This window comes from Mya arenaria, chromosome 7 (genome assembly GCF_026914265.1).
Source record: "Mya arenaria isolate MELC-2E11 chromosome 7, ASM2691426v1".
Lineage (NCBI taxonomy): Eukaryota > Metazoa > Mollusca > Bivalvia > Myida > Myidae > Mya > Mya arenaria.
In genome coordinates this window covers 2340639-2364680 of record NC_069128.1, presented here as the reverse complement: position 1 = coordinate 2364680, position 24042 = coordinate 2340639, and the positions used below count along the sequence as shown (strand labels likewise).

The following is a 24042-nucleotide window of genomic DNA, read 5'->3' as shown; positions in this document are numbered from 1 at the left end:
AGATATGTGGCATGATATCATCTACTCATATACATTATAATATGTACATACTTACATGAACATACTAGCATGCAAATACATAACATGTATATACAAACATATTTACTAACATGTGATAATAGCATGTACATACTTCCATGTATATACTAAAACTAACATCTACTTACTAACATATACATACTAACATGTATATACCAATATGCACATACTTACATGCACAAACTAACATGTATATACTAACATGCAAATACTTACATGTATATACTTACATGTACATACTTACATCCACAAACTAACATGTATGTACTAACATGTACATACTAACATGCACAAACTAACATGTATTCACTTACATGCACATACTTACATGCACAAACTAACATGAATATACTAAAATATACATACTAACATGTATTTACTAACATGTACATACTTACATACACAAACTTACATGTTTATACTAACATGCGCATACTTACATGTATATACTAACATGCACATACTTACATGTACATACAAACATGTACATACTTGTATGCATATACATAACATGCACATTCTAGCATGCATATACTATCATATACATAACATGTATATACTAGCTTGCATATACTAACATGCACATACCAGCATGCATATACTAACATGCACATACTAACATGCATATACTAGTATGCACATAATAGCATGCATATACTAACATGCACATACTTACATGCATCTACTAACATGCACATAATAGCATGCATATACAAACATGCATAAACTAACATGCACATACTAACATATACATACTAGCTTGCATATAATAGCATGCACATACTAGCATGCATATACTTACATGCAATTCTAACATGAACATACTATCATGAACATAATATCATGTATACACTAACATGTTCATACTAGCTTGCATATACTAATATGCACATACCAGCATGCATATACTAATATGAACATACTAACATGCATATACTAACATGGACATAAAAGCATGCACATACTAACATGCACATACTAACATGCATATACTAACATGTATATACTAACATGTACATACTAGCATACATACACTAACATGTATATACTAACAAGATCATACTAACATACATACACTAAAATTTATATACTAACATGTACATACTAACATACATACACTAACAAGTATATACTAACATGTACATACTAACATACATACACTAACATTTATATACTAACATGTACATACTAACATCCATACACTAACATGTATATACTTACATGATCAAACTAACATACATACACTAACATGTATATACTAACAGGTACATACTAGCACTTATACACTAACATGTACATACTAACATGATCATACTAACATACATGCACTAACATGTATATACTAACAGATACATACTAGCACTTATACACTAACATGTACATACTAACATGATCATACTAACATACATACACTAACATGTATATACTAACAGGTACATACTAGCACTTATACACTAACATGTACATACTAACATGATCATACTTACATACATACACTAACATGTATGTACTAATAGATACATACTAGCACTTATACACTAACATGAACATACTAACATGTACATACTTACATGTACATACTAACATGTGCATACTAGCACGTATACACTAACATGTACATACTAACATGTACATACTAGCATGTGCATACTTAATGTACATAATAACATGTGCATAATAGCACATATACACTAACATGTATATACAAACATGTAATAAAACCCAATTTGTCCAAATTAAATGAGAGCCTTTCATAACTGATTACGGAAGGATTTCCACACACAGATTTAATTATTACCAGGAATTCCATAATCAATCATTATTAAAAAGGACCAAAATTTTATATATAAACACTTGTTAAAATGCAGAAATAACAACAAAATCCCCATACGTGTCTGTGGTTTGTAATAATGGTATATATACAGCGAACAGACAGTGCAAATGTGTCGTTGAGTATCACCTTGCTGCAGATATACATCATTTGTCACCGAAAGGTGAGAATATTTCATATTTGTTATTGTTGTTATTGTTTTTAATGATGTTTTTATGTGGATTTATAAACAAGCATTATACTATAATGTTTCATTTAAGACATTTATAACCTTTCTATTCACCAATAAACGAAATAGTTATAAGCTTACTAAAATCGGGAATCATTTTTCATTTCATTCTTTAATAATTCATTTTACAATTGAACGGTTCTGAATGGCAAGTATACACTACAGTATTGTATTGGAAGAATATTTACAACGGGCAGATTTGTGTAATCATAGACCGTGTAGCAGTAAAAAGAGGATTTTGATTTATTTCTTAAACAGAGTGTATCATATGAGTGTTTATTCAATACGTAATGTATTGCCCGAGGTTTCTACAAATGGAACAAACGAGTTTATGTGAAAGCATAGTTCATACACAAGCTTTATATATAACATATATAATAACGTTATTTCAAAGTGATGACGTCATTAATTATAAAACAAACCTATTGTTTCTTTTGTTTTCCTTGATTGATTGATTGGTGATTATTCTGGTAAAAACACTTTAGAATACATTGTGTAACATAATTGATTAAATTTTAACATAAGTTTATAAATATCTTTGAAGTACAACATTTGTTTACCGCATGGGTACTTTTAAATAACAATTATGACGTCTAAATAAATACACATCATTCAATGCACTCGTAGACACAAAACTTGGATACTATTTAATAGTCGGTTACTCCACTACAGTGCATTGTATTCAAATCTGGGATGGCTCATGAAGCCCTGATCTTATGTTCTTTTCGGTTAGTTGTTACTGTAATACTTCCACGCAATGTGATATTTTTCTAAACCGATTCGATAGCAATGCTTGACTTGTGTTGTCCATAATATTTATAGTAAGTTCCAATGCAAAGAAATCGTTATAAAGCATTCCTTTCCATCAGCCAATTTAAATCCAAATAATGTATCTTTGATAATCGTTTGCCTGATAATTGGACTCTGCATTACACAGGAATTTGTAGTGGTTTTTTTTGGTAAATTTCATTACATTTTTATAATTATGGATCATGAAACTAGATTCGAGTGCCTGATAACTGGATTCTGCACAAGAGTTTGTATTTTGGTTAAACCTTAATTGCAATTAAATTACCATTTATCATGCAATTAGAAACAGTTGGCTGATAAGCGGCCTTTGCCTTTCACAAGAACGTGCAATTTGGTTAATATTTTATTATTATATTTTCAGGACCATGGATCATTTAACAAGATACGCTGGCCTGATAATTGGCCTCTGTCTTTTGCAAATTATCCTGGGTCAGAGGAATTCAATTGACTTTGGAGTGGGTCGCGGCAGAGGTGGTGGTATAAGAGGTGATATTGACTGGACCAGGTAAGATTATAGCATTGCTTGTTTTTTATTGTCCCTCATGTGTATCGCCAAGCGGTTGAAGAGTATCTATAACAATAGCGAGCTTATAAGGCTGTGCTAAATCAGCTCTGTCGGTGGGCAAGAGAGGTAGGTCTTATGCAAATGATGTCCAGATTTTTATCAATTTCAAACCTTAGAAAGGAATATCCCATTGTTAATCGTGTCCGGAATAAAATGAATAATGACATGTTTTGATTCTTCGTAGCATTTTATGACCAATACAATAAAGGACAATAGATTCAACGCTTAAAAGGTTTGTACTTTTAAGCGTTGAAAGACATAGTGAGATGTTATTACAACTGACCTTTATGCGTGTACTGGTGGGAAGTACCGTAAACAAAATAGTTATGGCAGGGGTTTACTTTACCACAATTTTCGGGAGAAGGGTAAACTGTACCAAAACCGTAATATCAAGAGTGTGCCAATTCGAATACAGCTTCCCGTAAATCATAAGTTGTCTGGACGTAGCTATCCGTGAATTTGACAATATCTTCAGATGGGTTCCTAATATAGAACAATACAGAACATTTATTTGGACGTTGTGACTTTACTTTAATTACACAATATACATGTACATACAATGTAAGCGTATATATTTACATAAACTTAATTGCATTACAAAAGCTATCATATAATATTTCGCAAGTGTATTTGACATTTAGTCATGTGCATGTTAAGCACAATCCTGTTAAAAGTGCAAAGAGTAAAATAAAAATAAATTTGCAACGACCTTTTAACTAAATGTAAACTCTTTAAACCCAAAAGGGGGAGTGGGCGTATAAGGTAGAGGTGATTGAATGCTGGTTTATTCCAAGACTTGATATTTAAGCTATACCCTACATTATTGGGTACCTTCAGGCGTGGTCGTCGTGGATCAAGATCAAGAATCGGAGGCAGCTTGGACAGCAATGGAAATTGGGGGATTAGTGCAGGGTTCTCGTGGAGACGCCGGAGGGCTTTGAGGGTATATTCTTCTTAATGTGTAGAGATGTAATGATGATTATGCATTCATAAAAATGATCCGCAATAGGCCGCAGAAGTTGTTCGCGGATTTATTTTGACCACAATCTGTCCAAGTATCGATAGCTTCATAATCGATAGTTTGACACAATATCATATTGTGTTTTGTCAGGGCTTTTTCACCATAAATTGGGAAGAGGCCTGACATATTCCATCAGCAAAAACAATGAATTATTGAATTTAAAGATAAAAACGCCCAACTCTGTGTTAATATTTGTTGTGAAATAAGTGTCTTTTTTTCATTTTGGAAATTGCCGAATTTCGACCTCTGCTAAAGAAGATGAAAAAACCCGGAATGTCTTCCAAAAACAAAATGTCGTCTTAGATGTATCTTTATAAGTTATGCTTTATTTAAATTAGTGTTATACGTTATAAATACTGGAAAACATAACGAAAGAAATAAAATATGACAGTATTGTGATAATCAGGGTAAATGTAACACTTCCCTAATTGACTGTCTGTTTTATGTTTGAATATTTACACTAAAATGTTGTATTTTGCAAATAAATCATAATTATGATGTAATATTTACAGTTTGATCAGGATACTGAAAGCTTTCATGTAAAGCTTATGGCTGATCCCTGCGAGTTTGACTTCTACGATCAAGATAAAGATGGCAGCATTTCAACCGTTGAGATGTGGTCGGTATTTGGAAATACCACCGAGGCTCACATGCTCTTTTATGCTTTGAACAAAGGAATAGGTAACTTATTACAATGTTTATGACAATATTCTTGTATATCCAATGATTATATAATGGTTGTCCTGGTAAAGTCGTGGTTAGCGCACTCCCTTCTCAACCAGGTGTCCCGGGTTCGATTCCTGCCCTTACGTATGTGCGTTGGGCTCGTACATGTGGGTTTCCTCGGGCACTGCTGTTTCAAAAACAATATAAAGCCATAATCTCGTTCAACCACGTGCCTGTAAGGTTGTCCTAGCATACTTAGATGATGTATGTTTTCACAAACGTTAACTTATTTTGTTAACTTATCCTTTAATGCATATTTACTTTCAGCGTATACAAAAGCTTATGAAGACTGTAAAACATTTTATGTACATTACGCAATTTTATTTTTTTCTGTGCAACGCATAACATAATGTACATACCGAATACTCTTAAATATTAATACACCCTAAATATTGCTTACCACTAATGAGGGTCAGTCTTACTGACGTATCCCATGGACAATTGAGTGTAATTCTGATCAGGCAAACATATTTACATTTATTGATAATCTTGATGAACACAAAATAAACCTATTTATACATCGTTTTAGATTGTGAGGTTCAGTTTCGCTGACCGTTCCACGGCGGTTACCTCATTATGCAATTCTAAAGATAGATTCACTGCATGTGTTGTATTTCTGCCATGTATTGTGACGCTGTGTGTCTCTTATTAAGAGTGTGTTTGTCATTGAGTCTTATGGACTTAAATGCAGTTATTGTGAACACGCTGACTATTTGGCTTGTCCATGGTGTTAACCATTGTATTGTTTATATTTCAGTTGACGATACAATTAGCAAAGACGAGTTTGTTACTCTTGCTCCGATCCTGATCGACGACTGCTTCCAGAATAGGTTTAACAGTGCAAGGAATGGACAATAATTGGGAATAAATTTCACTCAAAACGATTAAACTCTATTCAATTACAATGATATTTGCTCTTACCACTTAATTCGATTAAAGTTGATCTGTTACAATCAATATTAGTTGTTTTTACCATGAACAGAATATGTTTTATAACAGTTAAGTTTGATCCTTATATCAGATGGTGTCGTCATATATATTATCTATGCGTTACATTATAGTCATATCATACCGACTCTTATCATTATTTGGGAATCATTCTTATTATTTATCCCTCCTTGAGATAACCCTTATGAACACTTTCGACCATTTAACCATAATCGAGTTTGTTAGTAAAATGAACTCATTTTGGTAGATAAAACATAGGTTTTTGGAAATAACTATTTACCGTCATATACTAGTATGTGGAAGTAAATTTTACTATAACATGTAACATCTAATAGTTGTTTCAAGTTTTATGCTTTGTAAATATTACCATTAAACATGCACTCCGTCTTTATACGCACTCGACGTCGAGGGATGTCGGGAGGATAAAAACAATTTAAGATAGTTGGCACGGACTGATTATTGTCTAGAGAATATTGTATTTTATCTTCGACGAACGGACATCCATGCATCATATGTAAAATATTGTTTCCAGCTGAATACAACGATCACCATGTTTTTTTGTAACGCATGTGTACGTACCCTGCTCTTTTTTATTTTGGTGAAAAAGGTCTAATATGAAAACTAAGTGGTTTCATTGGCAACGTTTATGTAATTCATACACGTTTAGTTTACTTTTGATCAATCTTGATTAGAGCAAAGTATATAAATTTTAATAGAAAAATTAACAACATATTTTTGTTATGTTTATCGAAAAATACATGCGATAAAAATAGTCTGACTAATCTTGCAATTAAAATCACTTTAATATTAAACTTCACAGGGAGATAATTATGCAGACTTTCAGCATAATTCTAATGACTCGCATAAAAGTTGGACACCATCCAATCACCACATTATTTTGATCGCAAGATGGAATATAAAACATATCATTTGGCGTATCTACTCACGGGTTACTTAAGTTCCTTAGCTAAGATAATGTTAAACGATGGTTTGGAGAATGCTAACTCTAATGACGAAACCACATTCACGGACACAATGGGCATAGTCATCATTGAGCGGAGTCTCCAATCGTAATACTTGATACAAAAACCCATCCATCTTAATACACATTTTCATAGACTACAGTCCAAAAGCAACTTATAGCGAGAAAAAGTACTAACAAGTTCATTTAAAAGAGCTGACTTATTCGAAAACGTGCGGGGGAAACGTCGAAACAGAGTAAAAAGCAAATATACTGTGGATATACTCCCATTGAGTTTAAGGTATTATCTTATGTAACTATGCTATTTCAGTGTCACCTGCTCTAGTTTATTTAGACATAATAGAGGATACCTTCACACAACAGAGCAAAATCAAACCCTTTTGTTCCCATCAAATATCGAAAAATAAGAAACAGCATTTTAATTTTACACAAACAGAGCTGTTTCAACAAAGGAAGGCAACTACTAGCAAATGCCGAGATGTAGATAAAACGTATGCTAGTGTAAGGCCAGATATTAGGTCATTGAGTGAAATATTTGCACCACACGGTAAAATAAAATTAACTTTCACTGGTTGTTCACTGACCGATCATAGGCGGTTATTCCATTATGTATCGGTGAAGCTAGTTTGATACACGTGGTTTGTTTGTTCTGTTTGTATATGTATATACATGTGGTCCTTGGGTCATTTGTGCCCTTGCCTTGTGCCTCTGAGCAAGGTTTACTTTAAGTTTTTGACTACTGGGCTTGTTCCTGTAGTTTTCATTGTATTGCTAAATGCCATTCAACCCGAAGTGACAATTAAATGTTAAATGCTATTAGAAAAATATTATATATAGATAAATAACCAGCCTAGCAGCCAAACATTATCGCTGTGAACTTGTTTAATGGCACAATAATTAAATGTCAAGGCCAAATTATATAGAGTTTACCTTCCTCTTCAACGAAAAAACAACGTTATGTTTCATCGTTTATATCAGGAATTGACGCTAGAGAGTGTGGGGGTTTAGGGTTCCTGGCTACTTTAATATGAAGTTGTGCAATCTTATGTAAATAATATATATGTTTGGTAACAAACGGACTTAAGCACAATACACTTGGACAATTAAAGGGGAGGACAATCACTCTGGAATGTCCTATTTGACAGCCGACATTTATTGTTTGATTTTCCTATGTCAAACATTTTAGTTTAAACATATTTTATTTATCAGCGTATACACACATATTATACAGACAAACAGTAAACACATGTACAATCTAGAAAAGGATTAGAACGAAAGATAAATATATCTTAAAAAGTTCTTCTCCAATCCTTGTCTGAAGTACATATTTAATGACATTTGTACATCTTACAATGTAGATGACATTATGATATTGATATTATTGGATTATATAAGGTGGTAGTGTTTAATGAAATTTGGCTTCATTTACTTTTATTAAATATTAAAAGATTTTTTACAGACGATGTACACAGACAAGATAGTAGCTAAAAGTTAAACATTTTGTGTGATTAACAATGCTATAATAAGCTTAGTTTATTTTCTGTTTTCGAATACAAAAGTCGTTAATTTTGTTTGAGAACAGAATAGGAAGGTAAAGAGGATAAGAGTGAAGAAAGAGGGTAGGGTGGTTGGTTTAAATGAACAACTTCCAGTGCCTTTTCTTCACTGAGCCCTGATTGGTAGTGCTGAATATCACATGTATACAGAAAGGAGACAATCCTGAGTTGGACTGATATTTGGTAGTAGGAAGTGACTGCCACTGGCTATCAAATCTTTTTGTCATTTGAATAAAGATGTGAACTGCATCGAACAGTGTCTTATGTTGTTCTTCTATGAGGGCAGTGTCACCGTAAAGTAAATTGCGAAGCGTTACGTCAGTCAAAGCCTCTACAGAGTTAAGAAGAAGTCCCCTTTGTTCAGTATAAAGGGGACAGATAAGAAGATAATAATATGTTGTTTCCTGAACTCCACACGCACAACGGGATGAGGGCACAATATGTTTAACAAACAGGTGATGGTTCAATGAACTGCATTCGTTCCGTAAGCGAGTGTGAATGACCTGTAATCGACGTTTCCCATAATAAAACAGAGTATTTGGTTTGGAATTATCCGACTTAAGGTACGCTTTAAAGCCAAAGACACTGTCAATGCTTTGTGCTTCAGCTGGGAGATTATTCCATGCTGCGATTGATGTAGGAAGGAATGAATTCATATAGAGTGACGTATGTGTACGGAAGCTAGAGATACTGGATGCGTTTCGAAGTGAACTAGTTGATGCTTGACCGACTGTCTGAAGAACCAAACTTGACAGATAATCAGGAGAGAGACCATTTTACATTTTGTAAAAGAGAAAAGCTTGTGTTTTTCACGTCTTGTTTCCAAGCTCTCAAAGTCAGAGTCAATGTGAAGCAGACGCAGAGAAACAAGGCGATTGCAACCAGTAACAATGCATTCGCATTCGTTTTGAATGATGTCAAGTTCGTTTTTTTCATACTGTGTACAATTATTCCAGATGACATCCGCATACTCCATGATTGGCCCAATGAAAGAAAAATAAATAACCTACAGAGACCTCCTATCCAGTTGATAGCGTAGACGTTTCATGATGTTTACTCTAGAACAAGCTTTTTCTTTAATATAGTTAATGTGAGTATGCCAATTTCCCTCATTAGAAAGAAAAATACCCAGTTGTTTGTGTGATTCAACAAACGGGATATCAGTGTCAAACATGTACACAGGCGTATGAATGGGTTTGTTTCGTTTTCGAGATATGACCATTGATTCAGATTTGTTGGGATTGAACATAACAAGCCACTCATCAGCCCAAATAGATATTTTGTTTATATCTGTCTGTAGTTTTAAAGCTGCAGTCTGGGGGGTGTCCACTATAACAGAAAGACTTGTATCATCAGCAAATAGGTTGACATTTGAATCTATCTCGTTTACTATGTCATTAATGTATATAAGAAATAAAAGAGGACCCAAAATTGAGCCCTGGTGAGCTCCATCTGCAAACGTTTTGCCATCACGACATTCTTCTTTTGAATGTCTAATGTCGTATGTTAAGCTAACTTCACACAATGTTCAGAGTCTATATTCGAGTCGCGCAATATAGGTATGCCAGTTTTAATGCATCATTAAAACATGTAGAAATAAACAAGCATTTAGTAATTTTTGGAGCTATTTATCAGGGGAATTTGAGGCCACGTAGCTATTAATTATAACAAAAGCAAATGCCTTTTTTGTTTTGATCATTTAAGTCAATTGGGTAAATAGTATCATGCATACTAAATGCATCAACCTTTACGATGCGCCTTCATGGCAATACGATTTCATGACAAGAAAAAAATCGATCTGTATTTTTCATGTCCTTGATATGGTTGGACAGTCTACATATGTTGGTATAAGGAAGGTTCGTATGGATTAATCCGAATACAACTTTATGAATTGTTTTCATTTTTACTCTGATGTATATGTTCAATACCAAATAACGTAATGGTTAGAGTATTGTGTATATGTACACTTTACAATTTATATTCATCTCAATCTATATGTTTATACCCATGGCTAAAGACTAATCCAAGGCGGTAATCCCTTGAGTGTTTGAAAAAGCTATTTTAATGCATGTGTCCAGTCTGTTTGTACCTATATGTCTCTCGTTAAGTGTCGTTTGGTCGCTTACATTGTGTCTCTTAACAAGGTTTATATTTGAATTTTGGCACTTTGCTTGTCCCTGTAGTTTTCATTGTATTGCAACTAGCCGATATTACCATAATCATTAAATACTTAAACATAATAAAAATATATTCAGTTTGTCTTTTGCATGATGACCCAGTGTTAATTCACCTCTTGCATTAAAATCGTTACCGGACAGGTTGCGAAACGATACCGGAACGTGTGAGACAGGACTTCTATTTGTGTACTACGTCATCGAGTTATATGTATATTGTACAAGTTTATAATGCCATGTACATTTCCACGCTGATCGAGATTGATGCAGTATCAACAAATTCAAAACGATATTTCACAAATGATTTATAAAGCTGCAATATCAGCTGACTGAATGTTTTGGCAGCTTGTTTTGTCAGTTAATAAGTCAATGTTTGCGTATATGTCTGAAAACATGTGATATGAGATTGCTGACAACAGATCAGATCGCAGTTTTAAATCTTTAAGTTCAAAATTTGATGTTTCATAGCTAAAAGCGTTACTACCGATTATAAAAAAATGTTTATTCGGTAGTTTTCCAAACAATAGAGTTATGTACTATTGTAGATTGTTTTATTGTTTTATATAACTGAATTAAATGCATTTAATGTTATTTATATGGAAAAAAACAGAAGCAAGTACAGTAGTCGAAAGCTCAAACAATTACATAGAACACAAAAACAAACAATTCCAAACTAAAAACATGAAAGAACAGCACAAAACTCCGCAAACAGCACACTACATACATAATATATTGAAATAACTAGGGGTGTTGATCAAGGATTGTTAGATACCGCATAGGAACGGTCAGTAAAATGTAAATTTACTGGGGGTTAACTAGTCTGTTTGCACAACCTCACTCTTATCCCAACAATGGCGAATTAAGTAAAAACGTAAATAGTAAACCTGATCAAAGTATTAACTTGAGAAATGTAATAATAAAACAAATTATAATAAAGTAATAGGTCAACCTTATAAAGATTAGTATTAAATAAATCTTCCCTAATTTCGAGTTGCAAATTCAAATAGGATGCTTTTAGATTGGAGGTATTAGATTAAGTAAGTTGCAGTTGTGAAGGGTATATCGAGTTAGTATTATCTGTAAAAACCGGATTATCCAAACTCAGAATATCGTCAATATATTTAAAAGTATCACTAGAAATTATCAACAAACGCAAGAGCTTTTAACTTAGATATTTCAACATATATTCACTTTCATTGCAGTTTAAAGAGCGATCAGGAAGTAAAGGTGCATATTTAGCACACATAGGAATGCATATTAATTGTTTATATAAATATGTACCAAATTTTAGAAAAGATTTATTCAGAACAAAAGGTAATACTTCAATAACATCTGTGCATGTCCAAAAGATATATTTATCTGAGCGATCATTGGTAAAAAAGTTTTTTTTTATAATAACTGCCATAAAAGTAGTTTTCTCCCTAGCAAAACGTTTTTTTTTTCGATAAGAGAGTTCAATGTTGTTGTAACTCAATACTCTGAAATAGATGTATAAGGCGTTGAAAAGTTATACATATTAAGCACAGAAACCATGTATCGTCTACTTTCAATATTATAAACTAATTCTAAAGTTGATTGACCAAAATTGTGTTGTAGTCAAATTTCGCCGCTTTTGGGACAAAATTTAAAAATATGTTAAAAACTGTCAATCTTTGAGAGTGCAGCTATACACTCTTTGCAAATATAAACCTAGGTGTTGCTACACGTATAATTACACGTCGGATTTCGCGTTAAACCTTAATTTATTTATATGTCTAAGGCGTATTGTATAAAGAAAAATCACAAAGTGAAAAAATACAAGTTCAGCAAAAAGCAAAGCCGTCATTGCAAAAGGATGTAATTTAGAAAGATAACCATTGATTGGCTTCACTATATTTAATAAAGGAAATAACCTTTGTTGTGTTTAACGAGTAAAGCCGCTCTCGTAAAAGGATGTAATTTAGATAGTAAATCAGTGGTTGGCTTCTTTCCATATGATTTCGAAATATTCAATGAGGAAAAACGCGATTATTGTTGCAAACTTAAAAACACATTTTAATATATTTCCCCCAGTTTAAGCGATCTCAAATCGTCTTGAATGTTTTTGAAGACACTTCGACACAAAAAGTTCGTAAAAGGTAATAACAACTTTCGTATTAAAATAGGACATGTTTACTTTGACATTGAGCAAGTCACGTTCACATTGACGCTTACGTTGCTATTCTGGCTTACTCACAGTGAACAGGATCTATTTATCATTTACTTAGAGAAAGGTCTACACTTTCTTTAACAGACCAGAATAGAGCATTTATTATTAACTTGAACATATTTCAATAAGTCGTTGACCAATTACTAAATAGCATGTTAAATTAAATTAATCTAGAGCTTATAGATAATTCGAAGCTTTTTATACATCGATGCTCTAGTAGTAAAACTAGCTATTGCACTGTAAGCAGTAAAATACAAACTTCAGAGAATTCCTTGAATTCTGTTACTGTTGTTGTATTCGTGCATTTACAAATTTCAATTGGTAAGATAATAGTATGTCCAATAAAAAGGCAGAAGGTCTTAAGTTAACATTAATGTAAGTACATATATTAGGAGCGATTTTATCAAAGTTGTATATATATACACAATGGATGACCCAGTAAGTGGTTAGTTTACTAAATATTACGCAAACCACTTAAAAGGATAAAGAATTTTAGTATGTACTTACGCAAATATATGTAAAATGGCATCATATCATTTATTCAGGTACATTATAATATGTACATACTAACATGCAAGAACTAGCATGCAAAACATAACATGTATATACTAAAACAAACATACTAACATGTACATACTAGCCTGTATAAACTAACATGAACATACTAGCCTGTATACACTGACATGAAAATACTAGCCTGTATACACTGACATGTACATACTAACATGAACATACTAACCAGTATACACTGACATGAACATATTAGCCTGTATACACTGACATGAACATACTAGCCTGTTTACACTGACATGAACATACTAGCCTGTACACACTGACATGTACAAACTAACATGTACATACTAGCCTGTATACACTGATATGTACATAATAACATGCACATACTAGCCTGAATACACTGACATGCACATTTTAGCATGAACATACTAGCCTGAATACACAGACATGTACATACTTACATGTACATACTAACTTAAACATACTAACCTGAATACACTGACATGTACATACTAACATGTACATACAAACATGAACATACTAGCCTGAACGCACTGACATGTACATACTAGCATGAACATACTAGCCTGAATACACTGACATGTACATACTAACATGAACACACTAGCCTGTATACGCTGACATGTACATAGTAACATGTACATACTAGCATGTATACACTGACATGTACATACTAGCATGAACATACTAACATGAACATACTAGCCTGTATACGCTGACATGTACATACTAACATGTACATACTAGCCTGTATACACTGACATGTACATACTAGCATGATCATACTAGCCTGAATACACTGACATGTACATACTTACTTCAATTACTAGCCTGAATTCACTGACATGTACAAATTAACATGTACATACTAACATGAACATACTAGCCTGAATACACTGACATGTACATAGTAACATGTACATACTAGCATGTATACACTGACATGTACATACTAACATATACATACTAGCATGAACTTACTAGCCTAAATACACAGACACGTACTTACTAGCATGAACATACTAGCCTGAATACACTGACATGTACATACTTACTTGAATTACTAGCCTGAATACACTGACATGTACATACTAACCTGTACATACTAACATGAACATACTAGCCTGAATACACTGACATGTACATACTAACCTGTACATACTAACATGAACATACTAGCCTGAATACACTGACATGTACATACTAGCATGTACATATTAACTTAAACATATTAGTCTGAATACACTGACATGTACATACTAGCATGTACATATTAACATAACATACTAGCCTAAATACACTGACATGTACATACTAACATGAACATACTAGCCTGAATACACTAACATGTACATACTAGCATGAACATACTAGCCTGATCACATTGACATGTACATACTAACATGAACATACTTGCCTAAATACACTGACATGTACATACTAACATGTACATATTTGCATGAACATACTAGCCTGAATACACTGACATGTACATACTAACATGAACGTACTAGCCTGAATACACTGACATGTACATACTAGCATTAACATACTAGCCTGAACACACTGCCATGTACATACCAACATGTACATACTACCATGAACATACTAGCCTGTATACACTGACATGTACATACTATCATGTACCTACTAGCATATACATACAGACATGTATACACTAACATGTACATACTAACATGTACATACTTACATGAACATACTAGCATGTATACACTTATATGTACATACTCGCATATGCATACTAACATGTACATACTAGCACGTATACACTAACGTGTATATATAAACTTATATATACTAACATGTACATACTTACAATTTTTGACATTTGCTTACTAGTATTCGCATCTAAGACTAACAAATAGTTTTTTTAGTTAATTTAAATTCAAATATTCAGCATATCATATCACTGTTTGATTTATTTATGATATCTTACTAACCACATCTGTTGTCAAGGTTATTGAAACAAAATGAAATGAGACCCAATTTGTCCAATTAAATATAAGCGTTTCATAACTGATTGCAGAAGATTTCAACACACGGATTTAACCATTACCAGGAATTCCATAATCAATCACTATTAAAGAGGACGTAAACTTCATAGCACACTTGTTGTTACAATGCAGAAATAACAATAAAATCCCCAGACGTGTATGTGGTTTGAAATAATGGTATATATACAGCGAACACACAGTGCAAATGTATCGTTGAGAATCAGCTTGTTGCATATATACATCACTTGTCGCCCATAGGTGAGGATATTTCATATTTGTTATTGTCGTTGTTGTTGTTGTTTTAGGTGGATTTATAAACTAAAATTATACTATAATGTTTCATTTAAAACATTTTTCACCATTCTATTCATCAATAAACGAAATTATTATAAGCTTACTAAAACGGGAATCAATGTTCACTTCATTATATATTGATTCATTTTACAATTGAACGGTTCGCAAGGGACAGTATACACTATGATCATGTATGGGAAGTACATTTACAAACGGGCTTATGTGTGTAATCATAGACCGTTTAGCAGTAAAAAGAATATTTTAATTTATTTTTTAAACAGAGGATATGATATGAGTGGTCATTCAATACGAAATGTATTTACCGAGAATTCTACAATTGAATCAAACGAGTTTACGTGGGGGCATAGTTATTACACTTGTAATATATAAAAATATAAAAAGACGTTATTTCATGGTGGGGATGGATTTTATGATATAAACAAACTAATTGTTTATTTCGTTTTTCTATAATTGTTTGATTGATTGGTGTTTATTCAGGTTAAACTCACTAGTTGTGTAATACAATAGAGTAAGTGTTAACATTAGAATATAGCTTTAAAGTACAACAAAACTATTACATCATGCTTCCTTGGCTTATAGTTTTGACATTTCAAATTAGTAGTTACTGTAAGCGCAAATTCACGTAATATGTGAGTTTGTCTTGACTGATTTTATAGCAATACTTGTCTTGTACTGTTCATGATATTATAGAAGGTTTCAATACTAGCAATCGCTATACAAATGTAATTTCCCTGAGACAGTAGCAATCCCTTGGTCAAAATAATGTATTTTTGATAAAAATTTGCCTGATAATTGGACTCTGCATTACACCGGAATTTGTGTGTTTTTTTGGTTAAATTTCATTACATTTCTATGACCATGGATCATGAAATACATTCATTTGCCTCATAATTGGATTCTGCATAACACAATTGTTTTTGTGTTGTTGTTTTCTTTCTTTTGGTTAGACCTCCATTACATTTGAATTACCATTTATCATTAAAGTAGACACAGTTGCCTGATAACTGATCTCTGCCTTACACAAGAAACTTTATTTGGTTTATATTTCACCATTATATTTTCAGGACCATGGTTCATTTAACACAATTCGCAGGTCTGATTATTGGCCTCTGCCTTTTACAAATTATCCTGGGTCAGAGGAATTCAATTGACTTTGGAGTGGGTCGCGGCAGAGGTGGTGGGATCAGGGGTGATATTGGCTGGACCAGGTAAGAGTATAGCATTGCTTGTTTTTTTATTGTCCCTCATGTGTATCGCCAAACGGTTGAAGAGTATCTATAACAATAGCGAGCTTATAAGGCTGTGCTAAATCAGCTCTGTCGGTGGGCAAGAGAGGTAGGTCTTATGCAATTGATGTCGAGATTTTAATCAATTTCAAACCTTAGAAAGGAATATCCCATTGTTAATCGTGTCCGGAAAAAATGAATAATGACATGTTTTGATTCTTCGTAGCATTTTATGACCAATACAATAAAGGACAATAGATTCAACGCTTAAAAGGTTTGTACTTTTAAGCGTTGAAAGACATAGTGAGATTTTCTTACAACTGACCTTTATGCTAGTACTGGTGGGAAGTACCGTTAACAAAATAGTTACTGATGGGGTTTACTTTACCACAATTATCGGGAGAAGGGTAAACTGTACCAAAACCGTAAAATCAAGATTGTGCCAATTCGAATACGGCTTCCCGTAAATCATAAGATGTCTGGACGTAGCTATCGGTCAATTTGACAATATCTTCAGAACAATACAGAACATTTATTTGGACGTTGTGACCTTACTTTAATTACACAATATACATGTACATACAATGTAAGCGTATATATTTACATAAACTTTAGTGCATTACAAAAGCTATCATATAATATTTCGCAAGTGTATTTGACATTTAGTCATTTGCATGTTAAGCACAGTTCTGTTAAAATTGCAAAGAGTAAAATAAAAATAAATTTGCAACGATAACTAAATGTAAACTCTTTAAAACCAAAAGGGGGAGTGGGCGTATAATGTAGAGGTTATTGAATGCCGGTTTATTCCACGGCTTGATATTTAAGCTATGCACGATATTATTGGTACCTTCAGGCGTGGTCGTCGTGGATCAAGATCAAGAATCGGAGGCAGCTTGGACACCAATGGAAATTGGGGGATAAGTGCAGGGTTCTCGTGGAGACGCCGGAGGGCTTTGAGGGTACATTCTTCTTAATGAGTAGAGATGTAATGATGATTATGCATTCATTAAATTTAGCCGCAACAGGCCGCAGAATTTGTTCGCGGATTTATATTGACCACAATCTGTCAAAGTATCGATAGCTTCATAATCGACAGTATGACACAATGTCATATGGTGTTTTGTCAGGGCTTGTTCACCATAAGTTGGGAAGAGGCCTGAAATATTCCATCAGCAAAAACAATGAATTATTGAATTTAAAGAAAAAAACGCCCAACTCTGTGTTAATATTTGTTGTGAAATAAGTGTCTTTTTTTCATTTTGGAAATTGCCGAATTTCGACCTCTGCTAAAGAAGATGAAAAAACCCTGAATGTCGTCTTAGATGTATCTTTATAAGTTATGCTTTATTTAAATTAGTGTTATACGTTATAAATACTGGAAAACGTAACGAAAGAAATAAAATATGACAGTATTGTGATAATCAGGGTAAATGTAACACTTCCCTAAATGACTGTCTGTTTTGTGTTTGTATATTTACACTAAAATGTTGTATTTTGCAAATAAATCATAATTATGATGTAATATTTACAGTTTGATCAGGATACTGAAAGCTTTCATGTAAAGCTTATGGCTGATCCCTGCGCGTTTGACTTCTACGATCAAGATAAAGATGGCAGCATTTCAACCGTTGAGATGTGGTCGGTATTTGGAAATACGACCGAGGCTAACATGCTCTTTTATGCTTTGAACAAAGGAATAGGTAACTTATTACAATGTTTACGACACTATTCTTGTATAGTAAATAATAATACAATGATTGTCCAGGTAATGTCGTGGTTAGAGCACTCCCTTCTTAACCAGGTGTTCCGGGTTCGATTCCTGCCCTTACTTATGTGCGTTGGGCTCGTACACTGCTGTTTCAAAAACAATATAAAGCCATAATCTCGTTCAACCACGTGCCTGTGAGTTTGACCTAGCATACTTGGATGATGTATGTTTTCACAAACGTAAACTTATTTTTTAACTAATCCTTTAATGTATATCTGCTTTCAGCGTATATAATAGCTTATGATGTCTGTAAAACAGTTTATGTACATTACGCCATTTTTTTATCTACGCAACGCATACCATTATGTACATACCGAATACTCTTAAATATTAATACACCCTAAATATTGCTTACCGCTAATGAGAGTCAGTCTTAATGACGTATCCCATGTACAATTGAGTGAAATTCTGATCAGTCAAACATATTTATTGATAATCTTGATGAACACAAAATAAACCTATTTATACATCGGTATAAATTGTCAGGTTCAGTTTCGCTGACCGTTCCACGGCGGTTACCTCATTATGCAATTATAAAGTTAAATTCACTGCATGTGTTGTATTTCTGTCTTATATTGTGACTCTGTGTTTCTCTCAATAAGAATGTGTTTGTCATGGAGTCTTATGGACTTAAATGCAGTTATTATTGTGAACATGCTAACTATTTGGCTTGTCCATGGTATTAACCATTGTATTGTTTATATTTCAGTTGACGATACAATTAGCAAAGACGAGTTTGTTACTCTTGCTCCGATCCTGATCGACGACTGCTTCCAGAATAGGTTTAACAGTGCAAGGAATGGACAATAATTGGGAATAAATTTCACTCAAATCGATTAAACTCTACTCAATTACAATGATATTTGCTCTTACCACTTAATTAGATTAAAGTTGATCTGTTACAATATTAGTTGTTTTTACCATGAACAGAATATGTTTTATAACAGTTTAGTTTGATCCTTATATCAGATTGTGTCGTCATATATATTATCTATGCGTTAGATGATAGCCATTCTCATTCATCAGATGTTTGATAATGATTAAACTGTGGAACACGTAGCATCATCACTCTGGTGTACGAGAATGGTAATAGCTTGGTCCTAGGTTTCCCAACCTGCCCTGTTCGTTAATACCGACTCTTATCATTATTGGGGAATCATTCTTATTATTTATCACTCCTTGAGATAACACTTATGAACACTTTCGACCATTTAACCATAATCGAGTTTGTTAGTAAAATGAACTCATTTTGGTAGATAAAACATAGGTTATTGGAAATAACTATTTACCATATATTTTCATATTTTAGTATGTGGAAGTAAATTTTACTAAAACATGTAACATCTAATAGTTGTTCCAAGTTTTATGCTTTGTAAATGTTACCATTAAACATGCACGCCATCTATATAGGTACTCGACGTCGAGGGTTGTCGGGAGGATAAAAACAATTTAAGATAGTTGGCACGGACTGATTATTGTCTAGAGTATATTGTATTTTATCTTCGACGAACGGACATCCATGCATCATATGTAAAAAATTGTTTCCAGCTGAATACAACGATCACGATTTTTTTTCTGTAACGCATGTGTACGTACCCTGCTCTTTTTTATTTTGGTCAAAAGGTCTAATATGAAAACTTAGTGGTTTCATTGGCAACGTTTATGTAATTCATACACGTTTAGTTTACTTTTGATCAATCTTGATCAGAGCAAAGTATATAAATTTTAATAGAAGAATTAACAACATATTTTCGTTATTTTTTATCGAAAATTGCATGCGATAAAAATAGTCTGACTCTCGTTAGACCGTTTCATCTTGCAATCTAAAATCATTTTAATATTAAACTTCACAGGGAGATAATTTTGCAGACTTTCAGCATAATTCTAATGACTCGCATAATATTTGGCCACCATCCAATCACCACATTATTTTGATCGCACGATGAAATATAAAACATATCATTTGGCGTATCTACCCACGATTTACTTAAGTTCCTTAGCTAAGATAATGTTAAACGATGGTTTGTAGAATGTTAACTCTAATGACGAAACTACATTCACGGACACAATGGGTATAGTCATCATTGAGCGGAGTCTCCAATCGTAATACTTGAGACAAAAACCCATCCATCCTAATACACATTTTCATAGACTACAGACCAAAAGCAACATATAGCAAGATAAAGTACTAACAAGTTCATTTTAAAGAGCTGACTTATTCGAAAACGTGCGGGGGAAACTTCGAAACAGAGTAAAAAGGAAAAATACTGTGGATATACTCCCATTGAATAAGAAGGTAAAGAGGATAAGAGTGAAGATAGAGGGTAGGGTGGTTGGTTTAAATGAGCAACTTCCAGTGCCTTTTCTTCACTGAGCCCTGATTGGTAGTGCTGAATATCACATGTATGCAGAAAGGAGACGCTCCTGAGTTGGATAGATATTTGGTAGTAGGAAGTGACTGTCACTGGCTATCGAATCTTTTTGTCATTTGAATAAAGAGGTGAACTGCATCGAACAGTGTCTTATGTTGTTCTGCTATGAGGGCAGTGTCACCGTATAGTAAATTGCGAAGCGTTACGTCAGTCAAAGCCTCTACAGAGTTAAGAAGAAGTCTCATTTGTTCATTATAAAGGGGACAGATAAGAAGATAATGATATGTTGTTTCCTGAACTCCACACGCACAAAGGGATGAGGGCACAATGTTTTTAACAGGTGATGGTTCAATGAACTGCATTCGTTCCGTAAGCGAGTGTGAATGACCTGTAATCGACGTTTCCCATAATAAAACAGAGTATTTGGTTTGGAATTATCCGACTTAAGGTACTAAAGCCAGAGACACTGTCAATGATTTGTGCTTCAGCTGGGAGACTATTCCATGCTGCGATTGATGTAGGAAGGAATGAATTCATATAGAGTTGATGCTTGACCAACTGTCTGAAGAACCAAACTTGACAGATAATCAGGAGAGAGACCATTTTTCATTTGTAAAAGATAAAAGCTCTGTGTTTTTCACGTCTTTGTTTCCATGCTCTCAAAGTCAAAGTCAATGTGATGCAGACGCAGAGAAACAAGGCGAGTTCAACCAGTAACAATGCATTCGCATTCGTTTTGAATTTTGTCAAGTTCGTTTTTTTCATACTGTGTACAATTATTCCAGATGACATCCGCATTCTCCATGATTGGCCTTATGAAAGAAAAATAAATAACCTCCAGAGACCTCCTATCCAGTTGATAGCGTAGACGTTTCATGATGTTAACTCTAGACCAAGCTTTTTCTTTAATAGAGTTAATGTGAGTATGCCAATTTCCCTCATTAGAAAGAAAACTACCCAGTTGTTTGTGAGATTCAACAAACGGGATATCAGTGTCAAACATGTACACAGGCGTATGAATGGGTTTGTTTTGTTTTCGAGATTGAGCTTTACAAGCCACTCATCAGCCCAAATGTATATTTTGTTTATATCTGTCTGTAGTTTTAAAGCTGCAGTTTGTTGCGGGGGGGGGGTGTCCACTATAACAGATAGACTTGTATCATCAGCAAATAGGTTGACATTTGAATCTATCTCGTTTACTATGTCATTAATGTATATAAAAAAATAAAAGAGGACCCAAAATTGAGCCCAGGGGAGCTCCATCTTCAAACGTTTTGCCATCACGACATTCTTCTTTTGAATGTCTAATGTCGTATATTAAGCTAACTTCACACAATGTTCAGAGTCTATGTTCGAGTTGCGCAATATAGGTTTGCCAATTTTAATGCATCATTAAACAATGTAGAAATAAACAAACATTTAGTGATATTTTGGAGCTTTTTTATCAGGGGAATTTGAGGCCACGTAGCTATTAATTTTGTTTTGAAAATTTAAGTCAGTTGGGTAAATATTATAATGCATTAAGATTAAAAACTAAATGCATCAACCTTTACGATGCGCCTTCATGGCAATACGATTCATGACAAGAAAAAAATCGATTTGTATTTTTCATGTCCTTGATATGGTTGGACTGTCTACATGTGTTGGTATGAGGAAGGTTCGTATGGATTAATCCGAATACAACGTTATCATTTTTTTTTCCTTTTTACTCTGATGTATGTGTTCAATACCAAATAACGTAATGGTCAGAGTATAGTGTATATGTACACTTTACAATTTAAATTCATCTCAATCTATATGTTTATGCCCATGGCTAAAGACTTATCCAAGGCGGTAATCCCTTGAGTGTTTGAAAAAGCTATTTTAATGCATGTGTCCAGTCTGTTTGTACCTAAATGTCTCTCGTCAAGTGTCGTTTGGTCGCTTACATTGTGTCTCTTAACAAGGTTTATATTTGAATTTTGGCACTTTGCTTGTCCCTGTAGTTTTCATTGTATTGCATTTAGCCGATATAACCATAATCATTAAATTCTTAAATATTATAAAAAAATATTCAGTTTGTCTTTTGCATGATGCATGTTAATTCACCTCTTGCATTAAAATCGTTACCGGACAGGTTGTGAAACGATACCGGAACGTGTGAGACAGGACTTCTATTTGTGTACTACGTCATCGAGTTATGTGTATATTTTACAAGTTTAGAATGCAATGTACGTTTCCACGTTAATAGGGATTGATGCAGTTTCAACAAAATCAAAACGATATTTCACAAATAATTTATAAAGCTGAATGCTTTGGCAGCTTGTTTTGTCAGGTATTGGGCCAATGTTTGCGTGTATGTCTGAAAACAAGTGATATACGATTGCTGGCAACAGATCAGACCGCAGTTTTAAATCTTTATGTTCGAAATTGGATGTTTCATAGCTAAAAGCGTTAATACCGATTTAAAAAAAAAATGTTTTTTTTTGGTAGTTTTCCAAACAAAAGAGATATGTACTATTGTAAATTTTATTTTTTGTTTTATATAACTGAATTGAATGCATTAAATGTTATTTATATGAAAAAAAACCAACAGAAACCAGTACAGTAGTCGAAAGCTTAAACAATGACATATAACACAAAAACAAACAATTCCAAACTAAAAACATGGCAGAACAGCACAAAACTCCGCAAACAGCACACTACATACATAATATATTAAAATAACTAGGGGTGTTGATCAAGGATTGTTAGGTAC

At 33.5% G+C, this 24042-nt stretch overlaps 2 protein-coding genes across 2 annotated transcripts; both read left to right on the top strand.

Annotated features, from left to right (window-relative positions):
- Window positions 1-1968: 1968 nt before the first annotated feature.
- On the top strand, window positions 1969-6178 carry LOC128241684 (uncharacterized). The gene is made up of 5 exons (XM_052958715.1): window positions 1969-2033; window positions 3271-3414; window positions 4312-4417; window positions 5008-5176; window positions 5979-6178. Exons 2-5 carry the CDS (start codon window positions 3275-3277, stop codon window positions 6077-6079), a joined length of 516 nt encoding a protein of 171 aa, XP_052814675.1. The 5' UTR covers window positions 1969-2033; window positions 3271-3274; the 3' UTR covers window positions 6080-6178.
- Window positions 6179-15810: 9632 nt separating this feature from the next.
- LOC128241794 (uncharacterized) lies at window positions 15811-20505 on the top strand. Its single transcript, XM_052958878.1, has 5 exons — window positions 15811-15879; window positions 17001-17144; window positions 18019-18124; window positions 18697-18865; window positions 19643-20505. The coding sequence occupies exons 2-5, from the start codon at window positions 17005-17007 to the stop codon at window positions 19741-19743; spliced, it is 516 nt and encodes a 171-aa protein (XP_052814838.1). The 5' UTR covers window positions 15811-15879; window positions 17001-17004; the 3' UTR covers window positions 19744-20505.
- Window positions 20506-24042: the final 3537 nt, after the last annotated feature.